We start from the raw sequence: 13783 nt of genomic DNA on the forward strand, positions 1-13783 counted from the left end.
GATTGTCTTTTTCGTTCTTGACACTTATTGCGACTTCCGCGTACCACATATTATTATTATTACATCGCTCGTTCTCATTTTATTCTATAAATTCTATTATCTACTTTAAATTATGATTTCATTTGATTCGGTTAATGCCATTTGCCGACAAAGACCATTTCAACCAACATTATTTTAAATAAACTATATCTCACTTCCAGTGGCGTTTTTCATTTATTATATTATTTACCTAATAATTAATAATATTATATCGTGTACTTCAGTGGCGTAAATTGGCCTTAATTTTTGGCAGTGCAAAGAAATATTTTTATTTTTAACCCACCGACACTGACTTTGTTTGAAAATCCACACCTAATCCACATTGTTTTAATTTTTTGTTTTATGTTAAATTAATAAATAAGTATTGGATTATTTAAGTAGTATAAACTTTATCATTATATAACATTATATATACATAAAAAACACATACACAAATAATTTTTTTTTATTTTTAATCGAGTCGACGTCCTCTTTTAAAACATATTACTTCGAATTCATCAATTACTAATAGATAATTTATATTATCGCTGTAAAAATGTTTACCAAATTGTTTCGTTGAAATAGGATTTAAGATTTTAAGATATAGATACAAAACGACGTACCTGAAAGAAAATTAAATTTTACACATACTTGTAATTTGTAAAAGAAATGTATATTTTTAAAAATAGAAACTATAGGTAACTAATTTCTATGATCTTCTGGTGGTGCAATGATATAAACTTGCCCTACCAGATTTCAAATTTGGTGGTATTCAATTGCTACATTTGGACCGCCCGATTTACACCACTGGTGTACGATATGTTTTTTTTTCGAAGACTGGTCCTAGTATTAAAAATAATACGAATAAAATTTAAACAACGTTATCGTTAATAACGTTCTCTTCGGAAGACAATATTATTATCGTACCTAGAACGCTATTTAAGCTATTAAAGTGCGTACAACATTGAATACGTTGACACTTTATACAATAAGGTAATAATAATTATCTTCACTGAGTATATATTATTAGTGTATTATTGACTATTGTGCATAATATTTAATATGTAACCATGTGCGATGTGCCTATATAGGTACGTAATATAATTAACTCTGTGAAAGCTTTGGCCACTTGTGCAATTACTCACACCTTTTCTTTATTAGTATAAAACAATTAAGTCGCGGTTATGATACAGGCAACTGATATCTGATTATAATGCACCTTTACACGATAAAAATAAAATAAAAAACTTTACCTTGACAATAAAATGATTGTTCGGTACACCAGCACGCGAGAATAAGCGTCAACGATTCCGAATTTAATACATGTACCTACCTATCTACTGGCTACTACTAACCTATAATTTTAAACATTCTCAGAATACCTATGGTAAGTTTTTGTTGAATCGTTAAAACCTAAATTATTGATTTAGTAATAATTATAAATTATATTATAATATGTTAATAAAATAATGTAAAAAATTATTATTTTATCATTTTTTTTTTTTTTTTTGGTAAAATACCTACATAGAATAGACACTAGAGATATTTCTGGGGCAATTGAAAGTTTTTACCGTCGTCCACTTCTGTGACGCCAAGGACATATTATAATAATACATTTTTCCGATATCCTCTATATAATATGTCGATATTGTGCAACGTATTATAATTTACCCAAAGTGATTTTAAATTCTGAATGGAATGATGAATGTATTGATTTTACAATGACATTTTTTATACACATAATAAGTACTAAATAGTTGAAAAAAATTATTCAATCTTCGATTTTGAAGGTATGGTAGCTGCAGATAAGTAGTAAATTTCATCTAGTTTAAACTTTAGAGAGGTTAAAATTTAAATTCCAATATTTAATATTTTTAATAATCGAGAAAAATAAAGAAAAAATTAAGGGAAACGGAAATTTTTAAGCAAACCCGATTTTTGATTAAATCAATTGTTATACCGACATCAGAAAACATAATATCATGAAAAGTATAGTTATAAATTATAAAGATTTAAGATACTAACTTGGTCAGTATTCGCTTTCAAACATCAGAAAAAGAATTACACACATAATATTATACGAACATTTTTCGAATTCTCAACTGCAAGCAATAATGGTAAATGTTAAACTGGTAAATTTATTATCTCTCATAAACATAAAATATCAATATTAGCGCATAAACTTTATTTTAAAAAAATAATTTTTTTTTATGCATTTCAATTATAAAATTATGATCATGTATAGGTAATTTACAATGAGTATAACTCTGTAATTATTCGTCAGTCTGTTTTCCTTAATAATTATCATACTATTAAGTATTAGTATTACGATTATTTTTGCGGCGTTGCAGATATGTAACTAAATGTACACTACTATCAAGCAACTAGATAGGTTTCTAAAATGTTGCTTGCTATAAAACTAATGAAACTGGGCGCCATGTATCAACAGAACAATGTTTACTCATAAAGTGTAGTGATGATACATTTTAATATTTTATACATTAAAAAATTATTAGGTTTGCATAAACTAATTTAATAACTTGTTGAAAACATAAATACATATTAAAATATTTAACCTTTAAAATATTATAACCTGCAATATTTATTTAATAAGATACATAAAATCTTGGCTTAGATACAGACATACATTTAATATTTTATGCACAGTCAAGTTCAGGATCAATTAGTTACTGAAATACTATATAGAATATAGATACTACAATTCAGTAATATAGGTAACTGTGTACAACTGTTATGAACTATGAGTTTTAGTTTTATTTTTATTTTTATTATTATTTTTGAAGTTAACTTAGAAAAACTTTGGTATAGATTTGTTAAATCTTTAATATATATATTATTGTATAATAGGTAGGAACCAGTAAAATTTAAAAAAATTAAATGTATCAACCACTATTTAAGCAATTTGTAAATAGCACTTTTATGCTCAGCAATCGAGTTTAGCTTCATTGCCTTAAAAATTTAAAGTTTATCACTAATTCATATTTTTTTTTACAGAGATTATGTTCTTATAAAAAATAATTAAAAAAATTATACAATTATATCATAAATACAACAATATAATTGTCCATGATTCTTACTATTAAATTTAATAACAGGTTAGGTTAGGTTTTTAACTTAACAAAGCTAAACATAAACTGCTGGAAGTAAATTTGCATTATTATGCACCTATAGTAAGACAAAGACAAGAAATTCAAGTTTAACATCCTTATTATATAAAAAATTGCTAAAGCTTTGTATAGTGACAACTAAAGAATAATTCCACAAAATTTAACTCCTAGTACGGTTACAAACTGAAACAATATGCTACTATAAAATCTGTTTAAGTTGAGCCATGATTCAGCAAAAAATATTTAGGTTATTTGGATCAGCCAAATAAAAAGCAGAATAAAATCTGTGTGGTCAAATCAAAGCTATTATTCTTCCACTAAAATCAGCTTTTTATGATAAGTTGTTATTAAATAATACTAAATTAAAATTAAAATGCTGTGAAAGTATGTCACTTTTACAATGCCTACTAATAATTAATTTTTTTACATAAAGGAAAGTGAAAAACATAATTGTTATAAAGCACGTATTTTACAATTTATCTTCCTTTCCAACTACCATAATTATAATAAAAGCTATATTAAATAAAAAAGAATGATAATATTTTTGAACTGCCTATTAAAATAAATACAAGACTACTATTAAATATGAAGACCTGTAATATATAGTTTGACAGAAAAGTAAATGCAAGTCTCATTTATACACTCGAATATGACATTTTACTTTTATTTACATATTGTGAGAAAAAAATTATACAAATTACGTGTAAAATAAAATAAGAAAAAAAATTTATATTATACACTTCAAAACATCTTTTTGAAAATCAATAAAAACATACAAAATTCTAAATCTAGTCAAATTCAGATTATCATTTTACAACATATTTTAAAAATATTCGATAACCACAAAATTTGTATCGATGCTTCAAGATGCCTAACCATAATACACATATTATTTTATTATTATATTATAGGAATAACTAGACCATAACATACATGATCTGAATAGTTGACACATCTGATTAAATAAAAAAAGAACAAAAACAAAAACAAAAAAAAAAAATTAAATTAAATTAAATATATAATAATTAAATAGTAAGTTTGCTGTTAATTTGATTAAAAATAATGATAGAAAAACTACATACAATGTAATGAATTTCACTAAACACAATTAAGCTGCCTACGAGTCATGAAAAAAAGAGAAAACAAAAATGTCAACACCCTTTCAAGAGAGCATTGTTTTACATAACTATAGATTCATATATTATTAATAAACTTATTAAAGATGATAGTTATTTTTATATTTGGTGTAGCAGATTAATAAACAAATTCATCAAGTCTGAATGTTCATATACATATTTTATACATATAAACGAGATCTGAATAAAAGCACTATTCTGTTTACAAAATTATTATATAACAGTGATGTACATTAAATAGGCGTTTTTTCAAACATTAATTGTTTGTAACCATATATTATACATTATTAATACACAGTTATGACTAGTAGTGATAGTTTTTATAAGGTACTTAGAAATATTGGATAATAGTAGGGTGTTATTATATTAAACTTACTTTAATAGTAAAAAAAAAAACAAAAAAAAAATTATACAAATATAAAAAATGATGATCTAAATTTCTTTGTTTAATTATTTGATTTTTTTCTTTACTTTCATAAGAAACTTATTCATCAATATTTAGAGGATAAATTTCTTAATGTTTTAACTACTGTATGATAATGATAATTATTATTATTAATTACACTATTTACATTTACACAATGACAATACATACCGTATAATATTATTAAAACTATTATAATTTTATATAAAAGTCGAAATACAAAATAGCAATACAAATCATTATCACATTTTCACAGCAGATTATGAATAGAACAAGAGCAAGTCATATCACTATTTTATTTAGCACTGAAGTGATTGGTTATGGAACGACACCAATTATGAATAAATAATAATTATTTTATAACAAAATAAAGGGAGATAGGTATTAGAAATAAAGTTCATGTTACCAAAAAAAAACAAAAGTTCAAGAAAAAATGAAAAAGATAACAGATTTATAAAATAATTTGGAAAAACTTATTAAATGACTAGTCTATTGAATGGTTCTAATAATTGTTATTCAACACATTTAGAACATCTTGATTCCTTATCATAATTATTTAACTTATGGAGAGTTCACTTCTATGTAATATCATAAAATTATAACTTTTCTTGATATTCACACCAATTTATTTTACGGTTTTCATTGTTCTAAAAATATAAAAAATACATGTATTAATTAATGAACAAACAATATAATTTAAACAATGATTTTGAAATATATATGGCACAAAATAATGAACAAATTAACAAAATAAATAAAGATACAATAGTTGAGTATAGTTAGTGAAAAATGTTTAGACTGCAATTTAAAATTGTATTTAATTCAAAAAAATGTTTTAATTTAAAGCTCTTGAATATTTATAATTTAATTATTATTTATGTAATTATTTATAATATTAAATAATAATCAATGAAATATACTAATATCAGTATTATTTGATATAAATCCATGAGATTTGTTAAAAATATTGTTTTTTATAGGTTATTAATTTTATATTGGAGTGTTAAGTATTAAGTATCATTAAAACATGATTCACCATATCAACTTATTAACCACCATTTTAAATTAATATGATTTGTATAAACCCTAGGTGACAGGTTAATATTCAAATATATTTTAATGAATCATTGAAAATTAGTGTACTATAAGTAAATATAAATTCAATCACAAATAACAAAGTGTTATTTTTAGATTTATATTACTCAATTAATTGGTATTTACTAATGGTACTTATAGAGCAAGTTTAAACTACATTATAACTATGTCAGTTAATGCAAGAATAAAAGTATTATTAAACACATGTATTGGTATACATATTATAATAAATGTATGCACAAAAAAAATAGTTAACAATTTAATATTACCAGTATTGTTAAAAAAATACACATACAATCATTATAGTTTACCACAATTGTTAATAATAAGAATGAATGATTTAAATTAATACAATAAAATAATTTTTTTTTAATAATAATAAATTATATAATATTATAGATTGTGCACCATTAATAATTATCCTAACATAGTAATTATTGTTGTTGTATGGTAACAATTACGTTACCATAGGAACAATACTTACCAATGTTTAAATCATTAAGGATTTGCTCGAGGCAACGCTCTGACCAAAAACAATTTTTCTCCTTGCTTATTAGTATATATCGGAGCTCTTTGATAGTGATCTACAAGTTGATCAAGTGTATGAAATTTGCGTTGACCAATACAATATAATGCTCCTTCAACATGGACTCGGAAATGTTTATTACGTCCTGGTGCTTTTAAAGACACTGAATAATCTCCTACCTGTATATAAATAACAATGATGTAAATAAACTTTTATTTAAGGTATTTAGGTATTTAATATAAATTGTAAATATACATTAGTCTCGCTGTCTCTAACTAAGAAATCGCCATCTTGTCCATTGTTATTCAATACAGTATCACATTGAGCACGAGTAATTGTTCCATAGTACCATGGTTTTCCAACCAAATGTGGTTTATCAATAACTTGTACACTACTAGCTGCTTGAATTAGTGGTTGTGCTAAGTATTCACTGAGTTCCTTTAAATTTATATATTTACATGATAAAATATATTATAAAATTTATGACAAGATATTTTAATGTATAAAACATTGGAAAACAATTTACCTGCAAATAATTCTTTGGTACTAAGCCAATTTGACCTTGTCCATTTCTAGCTCTATACCATTCTGGATCAGCAGCAGGTCTTTCCAAAATTTCTAGGCGATCACCTTTTTCAAAACTCAGTTCCTGATCAGATGTACCTGTGAATGGATATAAGGCAACAACAATGTCCAACACGTTCTCAGCCATTGCATATGTGTGGAGGCCCATGTCATCTCCATTATTGTCATCTTCTTGAGTGGTATAATTACTAGGAAACCAACCTGCCATACAACCACTTTGACCTCTCCACCAACTGTAAGCAAGTTTCACATTTTAACTATATGTATTTCATTATAAATAAATCTAGTCATCAATAATGGTATAAAAGCTTTACCCATCATTGCTCTTTTCAAGAATTAATATTCTTGTTCCTTTGATTAAAGATAATTCATCAGGTTGTTGAGCTTGGTAGTTGTACTTTACTAGAGCTGTACCTATTGCCTCAGATGGATCAGCTGGTAAACGTCTGGCCATTGAAGGAGATTCACTCACAGTACGACCATTGCCATGACTACTGCATGGTAATGTCTTGCTACCAGTACTTGAGTTACCTGCACCTTTTTTCACTTTTTTCTTTATACTATAATATAAATTACAAAACCAAATTAATCAAAATAATTTTTATTTAGGTAGTTGTTCACTAAAATGTTAAGTAAATATTTTTTAACCTATCAAAGAGAGAAGGTTTTTCTTTCTTCACATAGTTGCTTGGCACATAACCTGAGAATCCACGAGCATTTTGAACTCTCCACCAATGTTTTGAATCATCCAATAATAAATAGCGATCATTTTTTCGTAAATCTAATTCTTGGGCACTTTGTGCAACATAGTCGTATTTAGCCACAACATAACAATTTTCTTCATTGTTGGATTTAGGATTTACTAAAAAACAAAGTATTTATTAAAAAAAAGCAAACAAAAAATACAAGCCAAAAAAGTGAACAATTTTACCTGGTCTCATGGCTGACATGTGATGATGATGAGGTGTGTGTGGAGGGGGTCGTATGTTATTTCCTAATGACTTGCCTTGCCAAGTAGCTGATTCCCGATCGGCAGCTAACAATCTAGCTTCCAACATAACTGTATGGACTTATTATAACTGTAGTAATACTTAAATTGTCCAAGAAAATTTAAATGCATTGAAATTGACAAATCATATTCTGAAAAAATAAAAAAATTATTAGTAATTACTCTTAATTCAAATTAACATAATAATGCAATATATTATACATTTTATTTATTTATATTATCAAAACATTTATTAAAATTAATTATTATTTTAAATAAAATACTAACAACTTTCTAAGAAAAATAAGCTTATAATAAATTATAAAATTTTATTAGTTATTACTTTATTAGTTTCATTACTATAAAATTAAGACATTTATATTATCATTATCTAATGTTTATTATTTACTTTATGTTTTTCATTTGGTCCCTCTTGTGATTTTATTTTATTTTTCAACCATACACCATCAATTTTATTTTTTGTTTAACTTATTTGTAATATACTAATATATGTAATACACTAAGAAAAAAACATTAAGTTTTAAAATTATATTAAGCAGTCTAAAACTATTATATTATACACATTACATAATTTCAAAAACATTATTTTAATAGAAATTTAAGTATTCAACTAGTCTTATACACTTAAGGGGCCCAGATTACTAATAATATGGAGTTTTAGGATGATCTAGAACACTAGATACTGTTTTTACTTAGTATTCGCGCAGTTTGATGTGGTCAATTGTATACTTTATGAATTGTTAATCAGCACTTGTCCTTCCAGGAAACAGAGTTAGACACTTCATTTTCCAGTACATTGTTAATTTCAATTGTATATTTTAATATTTTTTTTCCTTAAAGGAAAATTTAGTTGCCCTACTTCTTTTATTTGTAGACCTAATGACGAATAAAATATAATTTTGGAATGAAGCTATGACAGTTTAGTATTTATAATAACAATCTAAAAAGATTTTTCAGTGACAACACTGTCATTATCACTGATGAGACATTTCAACTAATTACTATGAAGCAGAACTCTTCAACTTGTTCAGCAATGCACAGATACTAAATAATAAAATTATGGGAATCAATGTTGCTCACCTATCGATAGATAATATAAACTTAAAATACAACTAATTTTATACACTATAAGTCTATAAACATAATAAACAACTATTATAATATAACGAAAATGAGAATGATGAGTATTAGTAAACAGAAAGTTAATACAATTATAAAATTATGTAATGCTAGTACTGATATATATATTAATGATAAATATTTAATTCCAGGTAACCAACACAAATTTTAAATGACAAAATAATTCCAGAACACCTTACACATGTCTGTACACCCTATATACACTTGAATAATACTTATGATTTACATAATAGTTAAAATACAATTAAAATATTTCTTATCATTTGAAATTATTTAAGTGTAACATCTAAACACCCACATAACGAGTAAAAATAATACAAAATAATATTAAATGCAGTGTAATCAAGCGTGAGATTATATTTAGTAATACTGTTTTAATAACCAATAATTTTACATTGTTTGGAGATAAACATTGAATTAATTACTTGCAGCAAAAAATAAAAATATATTTTTAAGTATATGCAAGAAGCATACCATTATGCAAATGACTCAAAACTGGATTTCAAAATGTTATTCATTAAGAGGACATCGCACCCGCACGAGTTGTCTCCATATTACAGCTATTTTAAATATTTAATATTTTGAATTTTCCTACTCATAATTCACTTAAAAATTAAAATATTGTAAAAACCAACGAAAGAACACAGATAATGTTCTTACCTAAGAGTTTGATAATAAATCAATTCACTCTAATATCAAAACTAAAAGTAGACTATTGAAACTGGTGAATGAAAATTTACTGTTGTATGTGTGTAAGACTGAGTCAACACATGCAGGTGCGATGTCCTCTTAATATAATTATAATTTCAAAGTTACATAAAAAAATTAAATAATTAAATTATGCATTTTTAAAACCATCAAGAATTGCAAATTTTAGTTTAACCTCACAGCCTACACAGCATATTTTATATTCATTGAACAAGTCTCAATGCAAAATGTATTATAAGTAGTAAAAGCATTATTTAGATTACTATGGAATACTACACTTAAGACTTAACATACTATACTTAAAGAGTATTCTAGATAATTAAATTCCTAATTTGACAGTTTTGTTGATAAACATAATAAACTTCAAATGTGATTTGTCTGGTATCTATTAAGTGGACAAATCTAATTCAATCAGTCATGGACAATAAATGAAGCATTCAATATTAATTACAATAAATAACATAATAAGATTAGGTTAAGTTTTTAATAAATTAAGAATTTATAAACATGACTTCAACATTTAAGTACTAGGAATTTTGAAAACTACAAAATAATATAACATCAACTTTAATTGAATTACCTATGTTTATGACTGATGAGTGATGACTATCAACCACACAAATATTATTTTTATTTAGCTTATAATAAATTTACTTTTATTACTTAAATATAAATGAATAGATAAAAATCTAAAAATATATTTAAAATTATATAGAAATCTAGGAATACAATTGGTAAGTATATATTTTAAGAATTAATTTATAAAAAAACATGTCCCGAATAATTAAAGTATTCTATTATCTACTACTAATAACTTCCTACATGATAAAAATTCAAATTTATAACTTACTCAGACCATAACATACCAATTAATATTATTTTTTAAAAAAAAAAAGTACTACATATTAAATGTAATGAATTAACATGTATCAAAAACAAATATTAATTATACCAAACAGTCAACTAAATTTAAGTACCTATTTATTTTAATAAATTATTAAAAAAATATCTTGATATTATGTTATTTATGTCTAAAACTTAAATTAATTAGGTTTTTAATATTAATCAACCCATGTTGTAAGAAAGAAATATTTATCTATAAGTACTTAATTTAGATGACGTATAGGTTTGTGTTTTTCTATTTATGAAAATTAAGGGAGTGTTTATTATAACTTATCATCTAAACTAATTTTTTTTTTTTGTTAATAATAGTCATTGTCTATATTTAAAATGTAAATTAATTTAAATAAAACTTTTAATAGTTAGTTTATATGTAATTGGTTATTTATTAAATTAACAATTAATAAGTCTATGTAGAAAAGATAAAATAAATTATATTATTAAATATTATAACCCAGTTAATTACTCAACAAAAACATGCTTAAAACAATAAAATAAGTACCTATGTATGATTAAATATTATTTCATTTTGTACCAACACTACATTTACATAATTTCATTATACTAAGAATTATAGACATAATTTAATCTTTAACTATATTTAACAAAAATAGAAATAATAAACAATGATAAATGATATGAATAAACATATTAAGACCTATACACAAATAACATAGGTGAAAGATAAATATATTAATTTCTCTGATGTATTAGATTTATAAAATATTATTTACTATTTTGTAGTAATGCGAGTTGTAAATTTAATAAAACAATTGTATACAGAAAATTCTATTAAATGTACTAAAAATCAGGTAACCACTTAAATTTTGTATTTTTATCAATATAATATTAAGATTAAAATAAATATAGAGATTTCTATGAGACGATTATGACTAATAAGTGATTAAAGATTATTATTTTAGTTTAATTAAATGGTAACAAAGACATCAAAGTCTATCGTTTAAATTTATACATTTTTACTTTCTTTATAATAATATTGGAACAATAACTATTTCAAGATTGAAGTACCATAAACTATAAAACAGTATTTCATAGAAATTTATCATTTTTACTGGTAAAATTATCAGGTAAATTACCAAAAAATTGTATTAAGTAAAATGTACATTATTTAATGTACCTTCCCTATTTCATTCAAATATTGTAATTGGTCACATCATGTATTCACTATCTACCTTTAATGTAAACAGTTGTTTATAATTATCTCAAGTAGTTTCAACTTCTATTTATATATTATCTAAATGATAGTTTGAAATAAAATTATAAAAATAAATGTTAAATTTTGGATTAATAACAACAACCCATTGAGATCAAGTCATTATCCATAATTTGACTGTTTGTGTTATCTTTAAATCCAATTATTTATTGATTTATTTATATTAGTCATGTAAAAATTAATTTCGACTACGATATTATAAGGTCAAAACACTGGGTATGAAAATGTTATATACAATTTACTTAACGTATAGGTGACGGATTGAAAGAGTGGCTCATAGACCAATCGTTTCAGAGCACGTTCATTGACCATATTTTGAGAGACGGACAGAAACAGAAGTCAATAACACGGAATATCCTGATACATAGGTACGTCTGAACAACTCATACTATAGACCGCTCAGTTTATATTTTATGAAGATCAGACAGTAGGAATTGATACCAAAAGCGCGATCGGATACAAACCGTTTGCTATCTAAAACTATCGCGTAGGAATAGTGAATAATGTGTTTTACAATCCAAAATATTTCTGTAAGTCGCCGTAGAACAGCAGTGAGGTGTAGTACCTCGCCTACCTCACTGCTACCACAACGATATAAATCGTATGGAAACCTATCTGTTGATATTCAAAAAAAGGTCGCCCCTGTGCTTCCCACCAACTTCCGCGACGATCGTGTGACTTGTGGTCCATAAGGTACACACTCACACGTCAGGCACACCGTCTCAGACGACGAGTCGCCGGCAACCACCCTCGCCGCGGGTGGGTGGTGGGTCGGGTGACGACTACTGCTGGACAAAGCCGAACGTTTTGCGTGACTCACCTTTGTGTTTGGAGCAGACGACGAGGTGGCGGCGGTGGCGTCGTTTGCTGGACGGCTTACCGCCGTGACGGAGTCTTGTCGACGACCGAAAGCAGCAGACTGGACAGCGAGGAGAACAGCCTGTCGCGATTCTCTAATCTGATCGTCGTCGTCGGCGTCGGCGGCGGCGGTGGCGGATGTCGTGTGCGTTAGGCGGTGGCGTCGTCGAGTGTGGTCTCGGCCGTCTTCCGTACTTCGCGTCGCGAGTCGTCGTCGTCGTCGTCGTCGTCGACGGGCGAGCAATCACACACACACACACACAAACACCGTCGCGGTGAAATGATATTGCCGTGTGTGTGTGCGTGCGTATTATCGGCAGCGACGACCAAAACACGCCCAGCCGAGTCCCGCCGTACTGCCGCTCGCGACTCTGTCGGCCAACGATCGAGTCGATAGTGTTGTGACGTGTGCGCGCGCGTGCGTGCGGACGCCGCGAGACTGTGCGTGCGAGAGCGCGCGCGGCGGTCCCGGGAGGCGAGTGACGGACGGCCCGCGCGCGCGATGCCAAAACTTTACCACGGTACCGATCCGTGCGTAGAGCGTCCGAGTTTTTTCGTGGTCGTCACCGTGTTTATTCGGTTAGGTAGCTGCTGGTATAGGTACTTCTTCGGCGGCGCGTACGGTCCGTGGCCCCGCGGCCAAGACGTGCGCCGTGATCGACGCGCTCTGGTGTCGCCGTTCGGCGAAAAACGTCGTGTTCGCTACGCGGCAACGCGACGGTGCGGTGTTTCGACGTTTTTTATTTCATTTCTCGTTTTGTTATTGTTATTGTTATTGTTATTCGGTTCCTTGTTATTATTTCTTCGTCACCGTGTTTTGTGTTGTAGGTACACAATAATATTATTATCAAATCGTATTCAACAGCAATAACACCAGAGCCTGCAACACTATATCACTGCCGGTGGCATTGAGGAGTTCTTTTAAGAGAGATCGCGCGGACTCGAGTCCAAGAATGTGCGTGATGAAAAAAATGTATAACAATTTTCCTTTTTTTTTTGTTTTGCCTCGAGTTTAAAAAAGT

The 13783-nt window shown here is 27.4% G+C and overlaps 1 protein-coding gene across 1 annotated transcript; it reads right to left on the reverse strand.

The window, feature by feature from the left end:
• Positions 1-3780: 3780 nt before the first annotated feature.
• Positions 3781-13324, reverse strand: LOC114127536 (cytoplasmic protein NCK1). The gene is made up of 8 exons (XM_027991800.2): positions 12724-13324; positions 7844-8052; positions 7561-7774; positions 7227-7472; positions 6854-7145; positions 6583-6765; positions 6286-6506; positions 3781-5353 (listed from the first exon to the last, which is right to left on the reverse strand). Exons 2-7 carry the CDS (start codon positions 7968-7970, stop codon positions 6300-6302), a joined length of 1269 nt encoding a protein of 422 aa, XP_027847601.1. The 5' UTR covers positions 7971-8052; positions 12724-13324; the 3' UTR covers positions 3781-5353; positions 6286-6299.
• Positions 13325-13783: the final 459 nt, after the last annotated feature.

The sequence above is a fragment of the Aphis gossypii genome, chromosome X (genome assembly GCF_020184175.1).
Source record: "Aphis gossypii isolate Hap1 chromosome X, ASM2018417v2, whole genome shotgun sequence".
Lineage (NCBI taxonomy): Eukaryota > Metazoa > Arthropoda > Insecta > Hemiptera > Aphididae > Aphis > Aphis gossypii.

What these genes read in the sequence shown, in the direction of transcription:
- LOC114127536 (XM_027991800.2), bottom strand. Translation starts at nt 7,970, where the DNA reads ATGTTGGAAGCTAGATTGTTAGCTGCCGATCGGGAATCAGCTACTTGG. An exon ending in TACCAAAGAATTATTTGCAG is followed by an intron (nt 6,766 to 6,853) that starts GTAAATTGTTTT and finishes ATAAATTTAAAG; the next exon opens with GAACTCAGTGAATACTTAGC. An exon ending in TTAGAGACAGCGAGACTAAT is followed by an intron (nt 6,507 to 6,582) that starts GTATATTTACAA and finishes ATTTATATACAG; the next exon opens with GTAGGAGATTATTCAGTGTC.